Raw genomic sequence first — 19466 nt, forward strand, 5'->3', positions numbered from 1 at the left:
AGAGGATCCGGGGTGCGAGGAGGGGGGAAGGCCAAAGGGAGGGGGTGAGCAGAGAAAATAATAATAACAAATTGAGGGAAAGCGGGGGGCGAGCAGAGAACATAATAACAATGAATTGAGGGGAGGGGGAGAAACACGCGTGGCGGAGAGCTCCGCGTGTGTGTGTGCATCGGTGAAACGCATGAATCTGTCCGCGCTCGTACGGCGCACGGGTGGGCGCTCACACGGTCTTGGCGCAGACCCCCCCGCGCGCGCGCAAAATGCGCGCAGGCGACGGGACCCCGCGCAAGCCCCAGGCTCGGCGTGTGTGGCCGTAGCCGAGAGCCGCGGCTGCCGGCGCTGCGCGGGAGCTCTTTTCCCGTCTCTCTTTCTCCCTCTCTCTCTTTTTTTTCCCTCCGTCTCTTTTTTTTTTTTTTTTTCAGCCCGGTCGCGTTTTTTTTCCCTCCTCATTCAGAGCCGCGGGTGTTTCCCGGCCCCCATTGGCCGTCCGGACTCGGCGGGGCGGGGCCGGGCCGCTGCAAAAGGAGGAAAAGAAAAAAAAAAAAGAGAGAGAGAGAGAGCAAGAGAGAGAGCGGAGAGAGAGGGGAGGAAAAAAAAAAAAAGAAAAAAAAAAAAAAGGAGAAAACCGTAAGTGCGTAAAAAAGTTCTCGCGGCGGTGACGGATGCTCAAAAGTTCAGGAGTTTTTCCGATGCGTCCCAACGCAGCCCGGCACCGAGAAAGAGACTGAAAAAAAGAGAGAGGAGAGAAAGCGCGGAGCTCCGCCGGCGGAGCGGACGGTGGATTTTTTCCTGCTGCTGCTCGCTTCAAAAAGCCCCACAGAACCCATCCTCGAGCCGGGTCCCCGCTGCAGACAGCTCGCTGCGGAACGCGGAGCCGGGAGCTGCGTCGCAAAGGTTTTCTTTCCTTAATCCCCCTCCTGCGTTGGGAGCTGCCTTCTCCGCTGCGATTGCTGGTTTTTTGTTGTTTTTTTTTTTTTTTCATTTTTTCATTTTTTTTTTCCCTCCCCCGTTTCTCTTTTTTCGCAGCCCTTTTTGCCCCCTCCCCGATTTTTTGACCTCCCCCCCGCCCCGCGCGGAGCAGACCGAGAGCGGAGCCCGGCGCCTCCGTCCCTCGCTCCGCCGGGAGGGGCGGGGGGTGCCGCACGGCCGCCGGGCGCTGCTCGGCCCCGCGGAGCGGCGGAGGGTGGAGGGGGAAGGGCCGCGCTGCTCGCCGCGGCGGGAGGGAGGGAGGGGGACGGCTGCCGGGCGGCCATGCAGGCGCGCTACTCCGTGTCCAGCCCCAACTCCCTGGGCGTGGTGCCGTACCTCGGCGGGGAGCAGAGCTACTACCGAGCGGCGGCGGCGGCGGCCGGCGGGGGCTACGCGGCCATGCCGGCCCCCATGAGCGTGTATTCGCACCCGGCCCACGAGCAGTACCCCGCCGGCATGGCCCGCGCCTACGGGCCCTACACGCCGCCGCCGCAGCCCAAGGATATGGTGAAGCCGCCCTACAGCTACATCGCGCTCATCACCATGGCCATCCAGAACGCGCCCGATAAGAAGATCACCCTCAACGGGATCTACCAGTTCATCATGGAGCGCTTCCCCTTCTACCGGGACAACAAGCAGGGCTGGCAAAACTCCATCCGCCACAACCTGTCCCTCAACGAGTGCTTCGTCAAGGTGCCCCGCGACGACAAGAAGCCCGGCAAGGGCAGCTACTGGACGCTGGACCCCGACTCCTACAACATGTTCGAGAACGGCAGCTTCCTGCGCCGCCGCCGCCGCTTCAAGAAGAAGGACGCCGTCAAGGACAAGGAGGAGAAGGACCGCCTGCACCTCAAGGACCATGCCCCGCAGCCGTCGCGCCCGCCGCCCACCGCCGCCACCGGCGCCGAGCCCGAGGGCGGGGGCCCTCCCGCGGCCGGGGCCGCTCCGCCGCCGGTGCGCATCCAGGACATCAAGACGGAGAACGGCACGGCCTCCCCGCCGCAGGCCGTGTCCCCGCAGGGCGCCGCGCCGCCGCTGGGCGCCGTGCCCAAGATCGAGAGCCCCGACAGCAGCAGCAGCCTCTCGAGCGGCGGCAGCCCCCGCGGCGGAGCGCTCCCCGCCGCCCGCTCCCTCGGCATGGAGGGCCCCGAGCCGCCTCCCCCTCCTCCTCCACCTCCTCCTCCTCCCCCCCCTCCGCACCACCACGGGCCGGGCTTCAGCGTGGACAACATCATGACCTCGCTGCGGGGCTCCCCGCAGGCGGCCGAGCTGGGCGCCGGCCTGCTGCCCCCCGCCGCCGCCGCCCCGCGCAGCTCGCTGCCGCCCGCCCTCTCGCTCGGCGCCTACTCTCCGGGCCACAGCTCCGCGGTGTACGGCTCGCCCTGCGGCCAGCCCGCCGCCGCCGCCGCCGGCTCCTACCACTGCAACATGCAGGCCATGAGCCTGTACGCGGCGGCGGGGGGCAACGAGCGGCCCGGCGGCCACCTGCCCGCCGCCAGCCCCGCCGAGGAACCGCTGCCCGACTACGCCATGCCCGGAGGGGGCGGCGGCGGGGCGGCCAACGGCGGCGCGGGGAGCGGCGGCGGCCCCGGCGGCGGCGGCGGCCCCGGCGGCGGCGGGGCGGGGGGCGGCCACCAGGAGGGGCACCACCCGCACCCGCACCCGCACCAGGGCCGCTTGGCTTCCTGGTACCTCAACCAGGCGGCTGCGGCGGCGGCGGCGGCGGCGGCGGCGGGGGAGCTGGGCTACGCGGGGCCGCAGCAGAGCTTCGCCGCCGGTCCGCGGGACGTCTTCGAAGCGCCGCGGATGGGGCTCAGCGCCTCGCCCGGAGGCGGAGGAGGCGGCGGCAACGCGGGGAGCGGCGGCGGAGCGGGGGGCGGTGGCAGCTGTCAGATGGCGTTCCCCGGCAGCCAGCCGCTGTACCGCGCCTCCGGGGCCTTCGTCTACGACTGCGGCAAGTTCTGAGCGCGGCCCGCCGCCCGCCGCCCGCGTGCGGGGCGGTGAGAGGACGGCGGTGCCCGCTCCCACGTAAGTGTCGCTTTTTTTTTGGTTGATCGCTTCCCAGCAGTGCTCTCCCCCCGCGCCCCGTCCCGTGAGGTATCGCCGCGCCCCGCTTCTGCACCCCCCCCCCCCGCCCTCCCCCCCGGACAAGGACTTGTTTGAAAGTGTAAATTGCCACATAGTAATTTATTTTTAATTTGTAGTTGGATGGTGCGGACCAAACGCCACAAAGTGTTTCCCCTTCCCTGAGAAGTGTCGTTAACACGGACTGAAACGCTGATATTTTTTTTTTTTCACTCTATATAAAAAAAAGGGAAACTGTATTAATCTTATTCTATCAATATTTTTTTCCTGTTTTTTTTTTTTTTTCGTTGAAAATATCCCGAAGGTATCGCGTTGTTTGTTTATTAATAAATTACCGTTCAGTTGGAATGACCCTGCCCACGTCTGCATACTTTCACGGTTTGCTTTGAGAGGGAAAGAGAAGGGTTCCGTGGCTTCCGCGGGGCGATGGCACTGCGCGTCCCCTCCGCGCAAATCCCGGGCACCGCCAGGTCCGAAAATCCCATTTCTGTCCCTTCCGCGCTGTGTTCCCCTCTCTCGGCTCGCTCCATACATTGGGAACAAACCCCTCCCGGAGCTGCTCGGCGCTGGCGAGCAAACAAACGCGTTTTCTCCGCAATAAATGGCCGAGAGCGGCGGTGCGGCCCCGGCCCGGTCCCTGCGCTGCTGTCGGTGCACGCACACGGGGCGGCCCTTACACGTTACCCCTTTATTTGTAAACGGGATTTGCGTATGGATCTCTATTTAAAGAAGGCTCGCGTATTTATTTCTAGAAACGCACCGCGTGTGTTTCTAAACCCCGCGGTGGATGTTAGATGGCTGATAGTCTCCAACGTGTGTTTTCTTAAGTGTACCGTGGGCAGAAATCGCTGCTTTGCGCAGTTGGCAGCGGGGCCGCTCCCGTAGAGCAGCGCTTGATCTCCGAAAGGGAACGAAGGGCTGGGTCGCACCGCCGTGGCTCTGCCCAGCTCCTGTCCTTTGGGGACCTTTCCACTCCGCTGGGATGGCCCCACTGCTTCGCTGCGGATCTGTTTAGGAAAAGTTGCAGGGGAAAATTTTTCCTATGTAGCGTTTAACTTTTTTTTTTATTTTTTTTTTCGTCTTTCTCCTGCCTCCTTATTCGTTAAACCTGAAAAAGTATATTTCCACGGCCACCGTAGACGAATGGGTCACAGACTGACATTCTGTCCGGGCAGGAATGTCACCTTCTGCTCAATTTGCAATTAAGAACCTACGGGCATTGAGGATCGCCTCCCCCTTTGCAAACAGCCACCAAAGTGCCATAAATTCATTAAGTTGAAAGGTTGTGCCCTGTCAGTCAGACCTGGGGAGAAGGCGATTCGATTGCAGATATTTAAGGCCTAAAGTTTGCTCGCAAGATAATGCCGTTTCCTATCAGCGCCTCTTATCAGGAGGCGACACTCAGCAGTAATTGCTGCCGCATTGCTGAGTTTGCACTGTAAATAAATACAGAGGTGTTCACCTCATTGCCCCGCTTTTGGGCAGCTCTTCCTCTCCGGAGCAGGGATAATCACAGCGCACCTTCAGCACACCGACTTAGGGAGTTACTGCATAAAGCTGCCTAGAAATCGGTTTCTTTAAACAGCTCACTGTCTTTTAAATTGTTTTGTGTAATTCTTTGATATTATTTTGTTTTTCCTGTGATAGTACCAGTGAAGAAATTATCGGCCCTATTTCTATCTATGTGTTTGTTGAGTTGGGTCCGAAAAGCCCCCCTTCCTCCTTCCCCCCCCTCGCCCCGCCGCACCGTTGTGTTATCGCTGGAGCTAAGGAGAAATGGAGCGGAGCGCTCCGGGCCGTTTCTGATGGCGGACCCCCGCTCCCAGGGCCGTGCGCTGCACCCCGCTCCTGTTTTCTCCCTTTTCTCCTCCCAAAATGAAGCTCCGACGGCGAGCGGGGTCTGTCCCCGCGGAGCCTGCGTGGAATCGGTGTTTCTCTCGAGATTGAACGCCAAAATCAAAGTTAAGGCGCGGGGAGGGCAGAGCGGCGATTGCATGTAATGGTTGCGCGGTATTTTCGGTGCTAAGAAACACCGATCTCCCCGCACCCCCGGTTTTCTCAGCGGCGGGGGTAACAAACAGCGACGAGAGTGGGGCTCGTTTCGTGCCGCTGCTCTGCCGGGGGAGAACGGGGCCGTGAGGCGTTCCAACGAGTGCCGCCCGTACCTTCCACTGTCCCTGCGCGGGGGGCAGGGACACGTCCCGCCGGGTTCCCGGTTCTTTCTGGCGACTCTCCCCCTCCCGAAGGTCCTGTGGGAAGGCACAGCAGAAGGCACGCGCGGGGTTCGTTATTTCGTATTTATTTTTGTTAATTATTATTATTTTTTTCTCCCCCCTCCGCACAGAACCATAACGCGGAGAACGGAAATGGCGCTGCGCGGGTTCTGCGTGGGTCTCCCCTCAGAACCGGGCCTGCCCCATCACCACGGAACCGCCGTCTGACCCTGCGCGCAACGCGCATCTCCCCGCGAAGTCCCTGTGGTGCCGGGCAGAGGGACGGGGCCGCTCGGCCCTGTTCTGCCGCGGGGCAGTCCGCGGGTGAGGGGGCAGCGTGCAGCTCCATGCTGTGTTTCAGCCTGAGCCGAATCTCAAAGCTATTGCCTTGCATGTTGTCCAAGGGAAGAAAAAATCTCGCCTTAAAACTGTTGTTGTTAATTTGAGAGACCGCTCCGTTTGGCCGGCCGCGGTGGTTTCTTATTTGTGTTTAATTATCTGTCACCGAACTTGAGGGGAATGTGAGGTCTGAATCCCCCCCGGCAGAAGAGGAATATTCTTCCCTCTGCCCGAATTTCCTCCATAGAGTTTCTTCTTAAAGCGAGTGACAGTTTGCATTATGTTCTGCAAAGATCACAACCAAAAGCAATGGGGAAGCACACTGCAGAAAAGATGTGGGTTTGAAGCCCTTCCCCACCTCTGTGGCCCCTGTCAGAGGGAGAACACGGTGCGACTGTTTGTGTCGCGGCTGGAGGCCTGACGGGGAGTGTTACCAAACGTGCGTTTTACGAAAGTGGGGCCCTTTCTGAAATCTCATGGAAATAGTCCCGAGGTGAGCACGGCCGTATTTTCAAAACAGAGCGCAGCTCCGTGGCGCGATGGGTGACCTCCAGGCTGCACTCCGGTTGCACGCTGCCCTCTGTGCGTGTCCCCACAAAACGGCACTGTCTGAGGCGAGCGCGGTTGGATTTGCGCTGCCTGGCGCTTTTGTTGCGCTCAGGGGGCAGCGGCGGCGACGGGCCGGGGCCCACGTGAAGAGGAACGCGAGGTAACGATGCGCGGGGTTCCCTGTGTCATCCTCACGGCGTGAGCAGGAGCGGAGCGCCGGACCCGCGCGCCGGTAGTAGAAGAGCGACCTGCGCGCCTCGTGGGGACGGATGTTCCCGCATCTTCGGTCAGAAATCACCGATTTCGGGAATAACCGCTAATTGAACGTTAGCTTTCAATTAATCTCAGTGCGAGGTCATTTAAATGTCGGCGAAGTCGCACCGTTCCCCCTCGGTTGCCCGACGGCTCGGTTATTTTAATATGCGCGGTTTTTTGGAAGGACTGCGAGGCGCGCAGCAGAAAGCAGGGTCGGCTGCGGTGCCGTCGGGGCGCCTGAGGCCGAGTGGTCGCTGCGCGGGCGCGCAGGTGATGTGCAGAGGAGCACAGTGGGGCAGCGCGCAGAGCAGGTTGCGCGAGTTTTAGTCCGCCGGACCTCGACCCGAGCCCACGTGCCGGGAGGATCCCCTCGCCCTTCCCGCGTGGATTTTGTTTCTTTTTTTTTTTTCTCCCCCGTTTATTTCCCCCTCTCCTTTTCCTGTCCGACGGCGCGTCCTCCCCGAAGGTGGTGCGGTGCCGCGGTGCGCGGAGCCCTCCCGACTTCATGACGGCGGCGCTCATAAAGCCATTCGCTTCTTTCCAAAGCCGTAAACAAACGTCGTGTTAGGTCAAGATTGATGGTGTCCATGCAATAAAACCGGGCCAGGTCAGGAAGGAATAAAATTCAATCAGAGCGCGCGGAATCATTTTTCAGGGGACAGAAAGACAGAAAAGGAGACGGGGGTCAGGGGAGGCGATGCCGCCGTTCCCAGCGCACCGCCGCCGGGGGGAGGGCGGGGGTTAACGAGCGATTGTTTTTTATCAAGCGCGGAACAATGGCAGCGGAGGGGGGGAGCGATTCTGAGTCGGGGCGGCCGCAGCTCCGCACCGGGCAAAGGCCCCGCGAGCGGCCCCGGGGTGCGAACGGCGTGCGGAGCAGGGACTCCCCTCGGCACCGAGAGTCGCCCGCGGTTCGCTCGGCTTGTAACCTCACTCGATACTCGCGTGCGGCAAAAATAAGAGATATTAGAAAGCGTGGGGAAGTGGAGGAAAGGCGGACCCGGCTGGCGGCCCGTGGGCTGCGTGGGAATGGGGAGGTCGGCAGTTTTCTGCCACCTCAATCAGCTTAGCTCGGGGCGCTCTGGGTGGGCAGAGCGGAGCTGTGCGTGGGGCCGCCCGGGAGCGGCCCTACCTGCGCCGGGGGTCGGGGCTGCGCGTAGCGGAATGACACCGCCAACAACGAGAGCACGACTGGAATCCCCCCTCCTCCTTTCGCCGCCGCCGCTGGGGAGAACGCAGGAAAACCGACACGTTTAGAGCCATTAGCTCTGAAAATAGCCGAATTTCCTCCAGTCGGGAAAGGAAAAAAAAAAAAAAAGAAAGAACAAATGATGACACTCGGGATATTTTTGTACGATATGATGTTGTATATTCATCTATCGATGGATACCGAGGTCGGATCGGCACAGCGGCGGAGCAGAAGGGCTCGAGGTAGAGAAACGCCGTAGAGTTGCCCCTCTCTGTTCCTGTAGTTTATTTTCCAAGCGTTCAGACTTCGAGTTTATTATTATCATTATTGTTAATAAATACCTGAAATAAGGGAAAAAAAGGAGAACGTTTCCCACTGAACGATAACGTAACAGCACTGGCAGTGCCGCCCGGAGCAGAGCGCTGTTCGGGCAGCGCCGGCGCAGCGCGGGGCAAGGAGGGGGGGGTGGAGGGGGGCCGGAGCGGGCTCATTAACAAAGCAAAGGTCGCAATTAGCGCCCGCCGCCTCGCACCGACCTCTCCCCCGCCCGCAGCCCCCCCTCGCCCCCAGCACCGGATCGTTGCGAGGAATCTGTTGATGTTTTTCTTCCACCCGTCAAAACGTTGGAGCTCTGCCGGCCGCAGCGCTCCGGGCCGCGTTTGTTGTGTCTGCAAGCGGCGGAGTACCGGCGCTCAATGGGGGGGCACGGGGGAGAGAGCGGCCCCCGCCCCACAAACCGCGACCCCCGGCCCCGAGGGGAGGGAGGAGAAGGGGGGAGGTTCTGACCCTCACGATGGCGCTGGTGGTTTCGCTCCGCGATTCCGGGGAACAACCCGGCGCTCTGCGGACGGGGCCGGGGGCGGTGGGGAAGCGGCCCCCCCATCCCCGGGAATGGAGGGGGGGTCGGACTCGTGTGGGGCCGCTGCCTGCGGGAACGGGCACCCGCGGGTGTCTCCGGGGAAAGGGTTTCGGGAGAGGGAAGACTAAGGCTTTTCCCAACCTCCTTCAAAAAAAAAAAAAAAAAAAAAAGATCAAAAAGAGAGGAAAAAATTAAAAAAAGAAAAAGCAAAAAAAAAGAAGTGAAAAAAAAGGGACAAAAAGAAAAAAGGGGGAAGAAGGTGGGGGGAGGGGAAAAAAAAGAAGAAGGAAAAAAAAAAAAAAAGTAAAGAGAAAAAATCCAAAGAAGAGAAAGGAAAAAAAAAAAAGAGGAAAAAGGGAAAAAAAAAAAAAAAGAAGAAGAGAGAGAGAGAGAAGAAAGCCTTTTTTTTGTTTTGCTTGGTTTTGTTTTGCTTTGCGGCAGCACTCCTTCGGCCCGGCTCGGTTCGCTGCCGCCCGTGGGAGCGGCTCCGGGCGCTCAGCTGTGTGCCGCCCTCGGAGCTGCGCGGAGCCGCGATGCGCCCGACGGCGCGGTCGGAGCGACGGTGTGCGGGAGGGAGGGATGGGGCTGCGCTGCTCCCGACTTGGGCGATGAACGGGCATTGGGAACGTGGGTCTGTGAGCGGTGCATTGATTCCGTATAGAGGGATCGTCTGCTCACGTCGCCGTGAGTTTGGATTTTATTTTTTATTGTTTTATTTTATATGACTTTGTTTTGTTTTGCTTTGTTCCGTTTTTAAAACGTGATCCCGTGGTCGTTGCGAAGAGCGCGGCTGGCAGAGGAACTGTAAATCGCCCTGAGGGAACCTTTGGTTTAGGACCCGTTTTGTCTGCCGCTCCCCCCCTTTTGCCCCAGTATAAAGGCTGAACACCGCCTGGCTCTAACGCAGCGCGGTTGGGGCGAGCAGAGAACAACACCGAGGGCGAAGGAGCGCCGGCGACACGCACAAGGGGCTGCAAGCCGATATTACTGCGAACATCCCAGGGCATCACTGTATGCAAAAATAGTTCCCAGAAATACGTCGTCGGGAAAGTGCTTTAGGGTTGAGTTATCTTCCTTTTTTTCCCTTTAAATGATGATGATTATTAATTGATATTATTACATGTGCCACGGAGATCTGCCAGCAATAGCCTTTTGCATGGGTGCTGTGACTCAAAGTGAGCGGAGCAGGGCAGCTCCCATCCCTCTCTCTCCCCCTCCACTCTTGCAGCTCACAACCCCGGGCTCTCACTCTGCTCACCTGCACAAAGTGGCCCCAATGGGCTGTGCCACAGTAATCCCCTTTCCCCATGCCCCACAGCACCCTACACATTTTCCATAGCATCTCTGGCAGCTGCCGGAGCGCACAAAGAGCCCTCTCTCCCTGCAGCCCCCATCGTGCCTCCCCCCCTGTTTTCTGCAAGACGGTGCCCCATCCAGCACCAAGCACAACTCCCCCATGAGAGCTCCCTCTGGTCGGCTGCAGGATGGCCCCGTTTGTGTTTGGGGCACCTGGCTGAAGCGATGGCCACGATCAGTGGTGGAAGATCCCAAACCAACGGGAAATGGATGGGCTCAGCGGCCTCTGGATAACCCGGGCACCTTGGCACGAAGAGTGCAAAAATATTTACTCACCTTGAAGTTGCTTTTTTTTAAAAACAAAACAAAACAAAACGTTTCTTTTTATTTTATTTTTTATTTTTATTTTTTATTTCTTAAGCCATCGTTTGAGATGGTTCAAGCTCCAGTCCAAGGTTTAATCATAGTATGCAGGAAGAAGGTGGGTGGGGAATGAGATGATTCTGGGGGGAAAAAAAAGGGGGAAAAAATTATCCAAACCCCAGGGCTGGGAAGGTACTTCGGGAAGGAGGGGCTGGGAAGGACTAAAAGGCTCTCTGTGACCCCTTACACCCTGCAATGAAGATCTGAAGCGTGCGTGCAAACCCCCTCTGCCTGATCTGAAAGCGATTCCAGCAATTAGGAATTAATTTGGCATGGTCAAAAGGCGATTTCACTGCAAGTTAGATCGAGTTATCTGAATTTTTACAGAGTTCAAGTGCTGGAAATGGGTCGCTGGGTGGAGGGAAGCTGCAGGAAGGGAAAACAAGGAGTGCTCAGAAGAGGAAGGCAGGGGGATCCAGTGGAGCAGGGACCGGAGGGCACACGCAGCACTGGGGGTGTGCTGCTGCTGTTGCTGGGGGGTGCTGGCATTCAGATGGGAGAAAGTACTAAAAATGCGCTGGAGGTCGCATTAGGTAATAGAAAGACAAGTTTTAATTAAAAAGTAAGTCGGTGGGCTCTCTGGCCAATGGCTCCTCTAGGTAAAGTAGTGCGGCAGGCACCAAAGGTGGCCTGGGTGGAGGAGCGGGGCTGCCCCCGATGTGGGGCCTGAGGCACTGGGGGAATGGAGGAAGGACAAAACCGGCCTTGTACACACAGGCTGCTAGCACAGAGCCACCGGGGTTGGGGGTGGCCCCCAACATGGCCCCCATGTAGCTGTGCCATGGCTGGGTCCCGCCGGGCTCAGGCGTTGGGGTTGCTCCTCATGAGCTCCACGTCGGCGTCCACCATCTCCCTCACCAGCTCCTGTGAAGAAGAAGAAAGGCAGGTGAGGGCCCTGGAGTCAGGGATGAACCCTGCAGCATGATGAGCCCCCAGCCCCCAGCGGGATGGGGAGGAGACGTGGCTCCTCCAGTGCTTGCCTGTGTACTCCCCTGTTTGTGCCCTCTTTTGCTTCCCTCCATGAGCACACACTCCTTTCCCAGGGTGAAGTCAGACATGCTGCTGAAGTGGCTGCTGCCATCCAAGGAGCAACAGCCCAGGGTGGTCACTGACATGCCAAACCCTCCCACGCCAGGTGGCTCCTGGAGGACAGGAACCCCTGGTAGGCACAAAGCTCCCCCACTCACATCAAATGTGACTCTGGGCTTCCAGTTCAGCTTTTGCCTGGCTTTGGTACAGTCCCCTTGAAGGAAATCCTGTGGAGAAGAGAAAATCACTGTGAGAACGTCTCCCTCTCCCCACTGCACAGTATCGTTGCTGGGCTCTGTGCTGCTGCAGCCACAACCTGTCTGAGGAAGGAAACTTGGGGGAACTCTCAGAAGCAGCAGCCAGCGGTCGGTGGGCACCGGGTGAGATGCACACATCCACGCAGGCTGAGCACGGCTCTCAGATCCGGCTGCCTTCTGAGGGCAAAATATTTAAAATGTAATTGTCGTGGAAGTTCATATGCCTATAAATCACCAGGAGGCAGCATCCTTTCACCAGGCTATTTCAGAGCAAAAGAGTTATTCTTTGTTGTTGTGTATGTGCCTTATAATGGTGAACGCTTTATAATAAGTTGTCATACATCTTAGTCATGCTATTGAATGAGCTGCTTCAAATTCCTTTTCCCCCTGCTTGTTTAAATAATGTAAATCACAGAGCAAACATGACAACTGTTCTCTTTCAAATAAAAATGTGATCACAGACAGATGATGCTGAAAGACTGTTGTGAATATGGGTAACCACACGCAGCAGTAGTAAACAGCCAGCTTTTGAATTGCCTGCATCTAAATTTCTTAAGAATTTCCAGCATCCCCATGGAAAGAAAAGTCCAAACACCTCGTAAATGAAAATAAATGATCTCAAAACCGTTACAGAAAACAAGACTTTGTTCATATTCACTTCACTGTTTAAGTGCTTTTAAAAGTGCTACCACACCAAAACAATCCCACAACTGGTCATCAAAACCAGCAACATTAAACAAGGAGAAACCTCCTGTGACTGCATCTCTAAATGAGGACCAAGGAACTGACTGCATCTTCCTGTAATACCCACTTGGCTTTTGCAACTTGCAGTTGTATACAATGGTTTATAATAAAGTGTCATCTCTCCATGCAAGTTTAGTTTCTCTGTAGTAAAGACCAAAATTATATCTGCGTGTGTTTAGAGAGCAACAAAACAGACCTTAGTACAGAACTACAAAGCTGAGGCTGAATGCTGCCATTGCCCTTGACTTGAGGAGTCTCCACTTGATGGTGGCAGAATGGCAGGGCTCTGCCCTACGCCTGGGCCAGGTTTCTCCTTCTCTACACTGTGCCCATTGGTGGGGCTGATGGGAACATTGGGGTTGATGGACACACTGGGGCTGATGGACACACTGGGGTTAATTTAGGAGGGCATTTTTCACACAGAGGGTGGTGAAGCACTGGAACAGGTTGCCCAAGGAGGTTGTGGATGCCCCATCCCTGGAGGCATTCAAGGCCAGGCTGGATGTGGCTCTGGGCAGCCTGCGACCCTGCACATAGCAGGGGGGTTGAAACTAGGCAAGCATTGCGGTCCTTTTCAACCCAGGCCATTCTGTGATTCTATGATGGACACATTGCAGTTGACAGGCACACTGGATTTTGTACCCTGCTGCTGCTGTCTTTTGTGCAAGTGTGGTTCAGGTTGTGATAACTTCCAAAATCACCTCATCCTGTGCAGTAAAATGTAGGAAATTCTTCTCTGTAATTGTGTTGCAGAAAGCTAGACAGCTCGCTTCCAGCAGCAGAGGAAATCCACCAAAGGAAATATTGCAGAAGGGGATGTGGAACAAACACGTCTGCTGAGGCTGTTCCAGGCAGCGTTTGTAATACTTCAGTCTTTATGCTGAAAGCATTCCAGTGTGCCTTCAGAAAAGAGTAAATTGATGTATAGGAACAAAATGATATGAAAATAAAAATGCAGTGATTTCCTTAAATTAGACTAAATGATTTCCTACTGCAGCCCTGTACTGGGTTGTTAGAAACTGCCGCAGACATTTGGGGCCGAGTCATGTAAAACCATGTCAGCTTGAGGGATCCCCCAGAGGGTCGTGTGAATATGGATTGCAAAATCTGGTTTGAAATGAGAAAGGCTCCCACTAACTTTGATAAAATTTGGATCGGGCCCTAACGCACTCACAGAGGTATGCCTTTTATCTGGGGTTCAGCTTAGTTCACATTAATACGTGTGTATGTATGTGCCTGCAAACAAGGAAATCCTTCTTAAAATAATAATTTCATTATGAAAACAACTGCCTTTTATTCAGTTCTAATTCGAGCCACGAGCTAGAAGTTGTGTTTTAATACCACCTCGTTTTAAGTCGTAAAAGCCGTATCATAAAACTTGTTTTCATTTTTTGGAAATGCTGTTTAAGCAATAATTTCACATCCACAATCTTTGTAGCAAAAATATCCTTTGAATCTGATCCTATCAAGGATACTGCTTTTCCAGCTAAGAAATGGACCGGGAAAAGCAAACAAATTGCTGCTGCTTTCTGTATGTGGCTGCATTCTGCTTTCGAGCAGCTTGGGAGCAGTCTTTTAGCTTTCTTGGACAAATGCTTTTTGTTAAAACAGTTCAGCTTTAAAAATCTTAATTCCAGTCTTTAATTCAAAAACATAAACATTCGGCTGCTGAATAGGTTAAAATAAGATGTGGGTGAGGAAGATTTGAAATCAGTAATAAAATGATTTGCAGAACGGGATCACACATAGGGATAAGACAAATAACCAGTGTATTAAATCTATTTACGTATTTTAAAAAAATGGATTTTTTTCCTTAAAAAGCTCACATGCTTTAACAATGATGTAGTAAATCCATTCTGGCATAATCTGTAAGCAAAAGGAAAAAAAAAAAAAAGAGAGAGAGAAAAGAGAAGATTTAATATATATGATAATACAAATTCCCCAGCTGATTCAGGTTAAAAGATTTTTAAGTGGCTCTCTTGAAGAAGTTTATGTACTTTTGAGAAGCACTACTTTGTAGTAAGATTTACTTCAAAACAGCCTTGTGGACAAAATAACCCTTATAAACTTTTTAAAAGGTTCTCTTACAGAAGTTCTCATGTCCAGAGATAAAATGCTACGTGATACCGCAGTATTAACGCTGTATTACATCTAAATTCAAGGCTTGGTTTTGTTCTTGTTAGGCGAGGTTTCAACACTGAATGGAAATGAAGACTGGAACAAAGCTATTCCTGATTAAAGGATTGTATCACAGTCGTGTTTCCTGTATTTTTCTACAAGTAGCTCATAATATGAAAACAATAAGGTAATTACAATAAAATAAGAATATTACAAAAAGCTCCTCTTGGAACAGAGTGACTGCTTGTTTATATTATCCCAGTCTTTCGCTGAAACCAGAGATGCATTTGTCAGGCTTCCAAAAATATATATATATATATTCCAAAAACCTCTGGCACACTGATCCATAAAGTGTGTAGGTTCTTCAGCGCTGGGGCTCCACTTTTTGGAGTTGCCACCAGCTGAGACAGCCAAGAAAGAAGAGGTGAGCTGCCGCTGGAGAAGTTGTGGATGTTTTTGGGTGCCGCTGCTGAATGCGGGCTGCTGGTATCCCTGTGTGGCGTGGAAATGGTGGAACAACTGCACTCAGTGCTTTGTGCCCCCGCAGGACAGCTTTGTCCTCAGCGCTGCACTTTATGAACTGACAGGAAAACAAAGCCCTCTGACTTCACAAGGGATTTAGATACTGAGCTGAGAGTTTGCATACCCGAAAACACCGATTAAGACTTTCTGTTGTTCTTACGGTGCTCGGGTCACAAAGATAAAACTAAGTCTTCACTCTCAGTTAGTCATTTTGGAAAGAACATTCCCTTATTTTCCATGCAAATATAGTTAGCATAAGTGAATACTTATGACAGGTTTTGCCTGGAAGCTGTCTAAGAGTTGGAAACAGCATCCAGGTAAATATTTAAAGTGAAGGAAGGTGGAAAACACAGCAGTACTGAATATGACAGTAAACTCTCCTCCACCTTTATATCCACTTCCCTGTCATATGTCTGTCTCCTGCAGAAAATAATGAGCTCATCCAGTGTGATCTCTTTTACCTCTTTTTTTTTTTTTATACCTCTAACTTATCACCTGTAAGTTAGGCTGCTTAACTGTGTAAAACATACCTCATTATTACTAAATCTGATTTTATGATTCAGTTTCACTGTCCAAATGCACGCACACCAATACAGACAGATAAGCAGGGAGAAATTTGTTATGCAGTGCGTCGAGGCATTTTAAAATTAGGTTTTAAAGCCATGAGACAAAAATGTAGAATATTTTGATGTAAATATCACATTTCCCAAGCTCTTGTTCTGGGTGTCATCGCTGCTTTTATTTTGAGCCATGCAGTGATTGATCTGGTTTCAGCGTGCAATGCATCACTGTCTCATTCAATTAGCCTTAGCTGAAAATGTAAAGCTTCAAGACAATGTGAGAAAAAGGAGATAGTGTGGCCTGAAAGAAATCCAAGGTTTCCTTAATTGCTACAGCTCAGCTGATTGCCTTTAAAATGTTCCTTCGCTTAAGCCAGCACTGAGAGCCAGCTTTTGCTCGCTGCTACAGCAGAATAAAATGCAGACTGAATCCTCAGTAAAACACCTGCGATGGAATCATGCCCAGCTCCATTCGCTGCGGCAGAGACAAGGCTTTACCTCTAAAAATAAACAGACTTGATCTAAGCGCACAACAGTTTTACTGCATCTGAAAAGTGGCCAGGGTTAGGTTCACAATCAGCAAGGCTGCTTGGAAGATGATTTGTTACAGCAGAGCTCCCACAAGTACGGAGTGCAGACCCAGCTCAGCACAGGCTCTGGCTTACGTGTTTAGTCTTGCACTGTTCCTCAAGGAGTTTTGTCAAGAAGGATTTCAAGACTATAGAGGCAAACGTCTCCTGCAAATGCTGCTTGTCTTTTACTTTCCTCGTCTCCTACTTAAGACCCTTCCTTTAACTTGTCCCATTAGAAGAAAAATTAATAAACAACTTTTGAAGCCAGCAACATTAGCTTACAGCTTTGCATTCTTATCTCAGTAAAGCAAACTTCATTTTATGAAACAATGCCTCCTTTCGTGCTCTTTTTGTAGCGTTTTTTTTCACAGCAAGTTTTATTGAGCATGTCTCAGTAACAGCATTGCTGCACCATACTCCTGGGTCTCTGCTACAGGTCATTCCCCTTGCTGCTGCAGGGGAACAGCCTTGCTACAGTGCTTGCAGTGACAGAAGGCTGCATGTGCAGGTCACCACCCAGTTCTGCCTGCATATCTCCAGTCCCTTGCTTGCCACCAGGCCCTGGCATGCTGTGTCCCAACAGTGGTGCAAAGACAGAGAGCAGTTGCTGTGACTTCAGTTGAGCTGTTCCCAGTGCAATGTTAGGAAAAGCAGCCAGGCTTCACTGGACAGGAGCTGCAGAGCCTGAAAATGTGCTTCTCGCTGGTACAGAACCCAATGCCCAGCTGAGCTGAGCTCTCAGCAGCACCCTGAAGGAGTCCCAGACACAAGCACTGCGCCTGCTGGGCTGTGGGCCCTGCTCTGCAAGTACAGAGAGTTCTGGCTCCACGTCTGCAAAGGGTACTGTTTGGTATAATATCTATAGTAACGGGAAAAAAACCGTGTCATTTTAAAGCAATAGGCTCCTATCACCACAATAAATATGAGGAGAGTGGAGAGAAAACACATCCATAAGCAATGCCTAAGGCTAGTGACAACACAGTAAACATCTTTAAGAATTTCACAGGAGCCGTAATGTGTCGCTCCGTTTTCACTTTTTCTTTCCTCTGTTCTTAGAAAAGCAAAGTTGTGGAGCAGCCAGGGTGCCGAGGGAATAGAGGAATGCCAGTGAATTTGGTTCCTGATCTAAATTTGTTTTAATGCAGCATGAACAGACTGCTTTCCACTCTTGGGTCAGCAGTCTTTAGCAGAAAGACAGCATTGTTTGCAAAGAACCACAGGAAAAGGCAAAAGGCAAAAAGCAACCGATAGGTTGAAACTCATGTATAACAAAATATCACTCAAAATAAGAGGCACAATAAGAGGCACTTCGTTTTCTTTTTTTTCCCCTGCATGTTTTCATGTGCAAATCCCCACCCTGCTCAGAAAAGCTCCAATTTTAATAAACCCATGGCAAGGGGAAAGGAAGAGGAGGGAGAGGAAAACCAGAGGGCCGTGCTGACACTGTGAGGCGCTGGGCACCTGCGCTTCTGAGGGCCCTCACAGGCTGCAGGCTCTGGGCACCTCCAGGGCACGCAACCCAGCACAAGGGGCACCGCAGCCGCACTGTCTGTACAACCTGGGCACCATCCCTGCTTTTCCACAGGTGTTAGAGCAGCGGTTTTACCTTATCTGTTTGATAATCTTTAGTGTCACCAGCTTCCAAAGGGTTAAGGCAAATGAGCTTGGTGCAGCAATAAACATTAGGGAGATGATAACAGCAAGAGGGATCGTCTCCCTCCTCCTCCTCCTTCTCCCTACATCCCTTTCCTCCCCTCCCTCCTGTGCCTTTTCCACTTCACCGCTGCCTATCAGCATGAACTGCAGCGAGGCCAGGCCTCTCCTGCAATGACAGGGGTGATAAGAGACAAGAAGAAAACAGCAATCCGTCTGGCCTGCTCAGGAAGTTGGAGTTCGGCAGCACCGTCCATCAGCGGGGCCAAGGGGCAGCAGGCAGCGACGCCTTGCTTGGCTCCATCAGTGTGGCTCTGCCCGACCCACTGGCACCGATAACAAAGCACGTAAAGCTCAGCTGGGCCAGGGGCTGTGGCAGCCTTGTGGTCAGGCATGGTGGCTTTGGTGGCAGCAGGGCTGCAGCAGGCTGGCATGGCAGGCGGCCTGGGGAGGACATGTGCAGGCCTTGTGTTTCAGCACCTAGCAAAGCCTGAGAAGGCATCTCAGCCAGTGCTGTCCCTTTAGTCAGACAAATCCCTCCCAAATTACAGCCTGATATCCCCGACAAGACAGTAATGGATCTCGCCTTGAATCAGGAGTGGAGCACCCCACAGCAGGCCTGGCTATGGCTACTTTCCAGGACCAGCCATGGGGCAGGCTGAAGGGTGCTCCCAGAAGCAGGGAACAGCAAAACTCCTTCCTGGCTTACATTCCTCCTGATCTGCCCCAAGGCAATGCCAGATTCCTGGGAAGATCTGGAAGGTGTTCCCAGCTTGGATGGAAGCAAAGCTGTAACCTCAGCTCACGGCTCTTTCAGATAATAAGGTGGCTCTTAGTTTACAGAAACTTGTTGGTGAATAAGCAGAGCGCCTCTGAGAGTGAAGGAGGATAAACCACTCCTCTTGTCATTCATTGTACAGATCATAGTCACAGAATCATAGAATCATTAAGGTGGGAAAAGACCACTAAGATCATCTAGTCCAACTGTTGATGAAACTCCACCATGCCCACTAACCATGTCCCTACACATTTCTTGAACACCTCCAAGGAAGGTTACTCTACCTCTCCTCCCCCCCCACGGGCAGCCTGTGTCAGTGCCTCACCACCCTTTCAGAGAAGAAATGTTTCCTAATATCCAATCTGACAGTAGTTCAGATCTTAGCACTGGGCATATTAACACACTAATTCTGATATGGCGCATGCAAAAACATTAATCACAGCTAAAAACCTTAAGCATTTTGCTAAAATACAAAATAATTATCACACGCTCTGTGTTCCTCACATCCCTTAAAATGAAGTCCCTCTTTGAAAATGCCAGTGAAGGACAGTATAACGCTGATTGGCTGTTGCTGCCCTTTAGTGAGGCTGCTTGTAGGAAATGAGGTGTGAGCTAACCCTTGTGTGCTTCATGCTAACCTGTGGATAAAGAAGTCCCTGAATAACCCTTTTTTACATTACGGAGTTTAGAAACATTCATGCATTTTCTCTTTCCAGCTAAGGCACTGGGGTGGTTGTATGCCAACACATTTCTTTAAGCTGTCAGGTGGCAGAGAGAATGGCGGTGCATGACCTTCATGTCACCAAAACAGGACCTGCGAGGGTAGAGATCAGCTGCAACATAAGAGAAGAAGGTTTCTCCTCTTTTCCCTGCCACTTCTGGGCCTGGGAAGGCTTTTGCTTCTTTAGAATTACTGAATGCAGCTCTCACAGTTTTGTTCATCACTCCAATCACTATTCTCATCACTCCTTACTTTTTTACATTATCGAAAACACTGGGAAATCATTCTGTAAAGCTGTTTCATTTCGGCAGGGTTATTGTGCAGTAATAGTTGCA

At 53.0% G+C, this 19466-nt stretch overlaps 2 protein-coding genes across 3 annotated transcripts in view; one reads left to right on the forward strand and one right to left on the reverse strand.

Moving 5' to 3' along the window:
• The first annotated feature begins 1020 nt into the window (after window positions 1–1020).
• FOXC1 (forkhead box C1) lies at window positions 1021–8587 on the forward strand. The gene is made up of 2 exons (XM_090137011.1): window positions 1021–2997; window positions 3174–8587. The coding sequence occupies exon 1, from the start codon at window positions 1252–1254 to the stop codon at window positions 2932–2934; it is 1683 nt and encodes a 560-aa protein (XP_089993137.1). The 5' UTR covers window positions 1021–1251; the 3' UTR covers window positions 2935–2997; window positions 3174–8587.
• Window positions 8588–10131: 1544 nt separating this feature from the next.
• GMDS (GDP-mannose 4,6-dehydratase) overlaps window positions 10132–19466 on the reverse strand; it is a 391195-nt gene continuing 381860 nt past the window's right edge. For both annotated transcript variants that reach the window (XM_031589284.2, XM_090137013.1), the window contains exons 10-11: window positions 11365–11433; window positions 10132–11041 (exon numbers count right to left, since the gene is read on the reverse strand). In XM_031589284.2, coding sequence (XP_031445144.1) covers window positions 10979–11041; window positions 11365–11433 — 132 coding nt within the window. In that variant the 3' untranslated portion in view covers window positions 10132–10978. The remainder of the gene's footprint in view (window positions 11042–11364; window positions 11434–19466) is intronic.

The sequence above is a fragment of the Phasianus colchicus genome, chromosome 3 (assembly GCF_987193195.1).
Source record: "Phasianus colchicus chromosome 3, bPhaCol1.hap1.1, whole genome shotgun sequence".
Lineage (NCBI taxonomy): Eukaryota > Metazoa > Chordata > Aves > Galliformes > Phasianidae > Phasianus > Phasianus colchicus.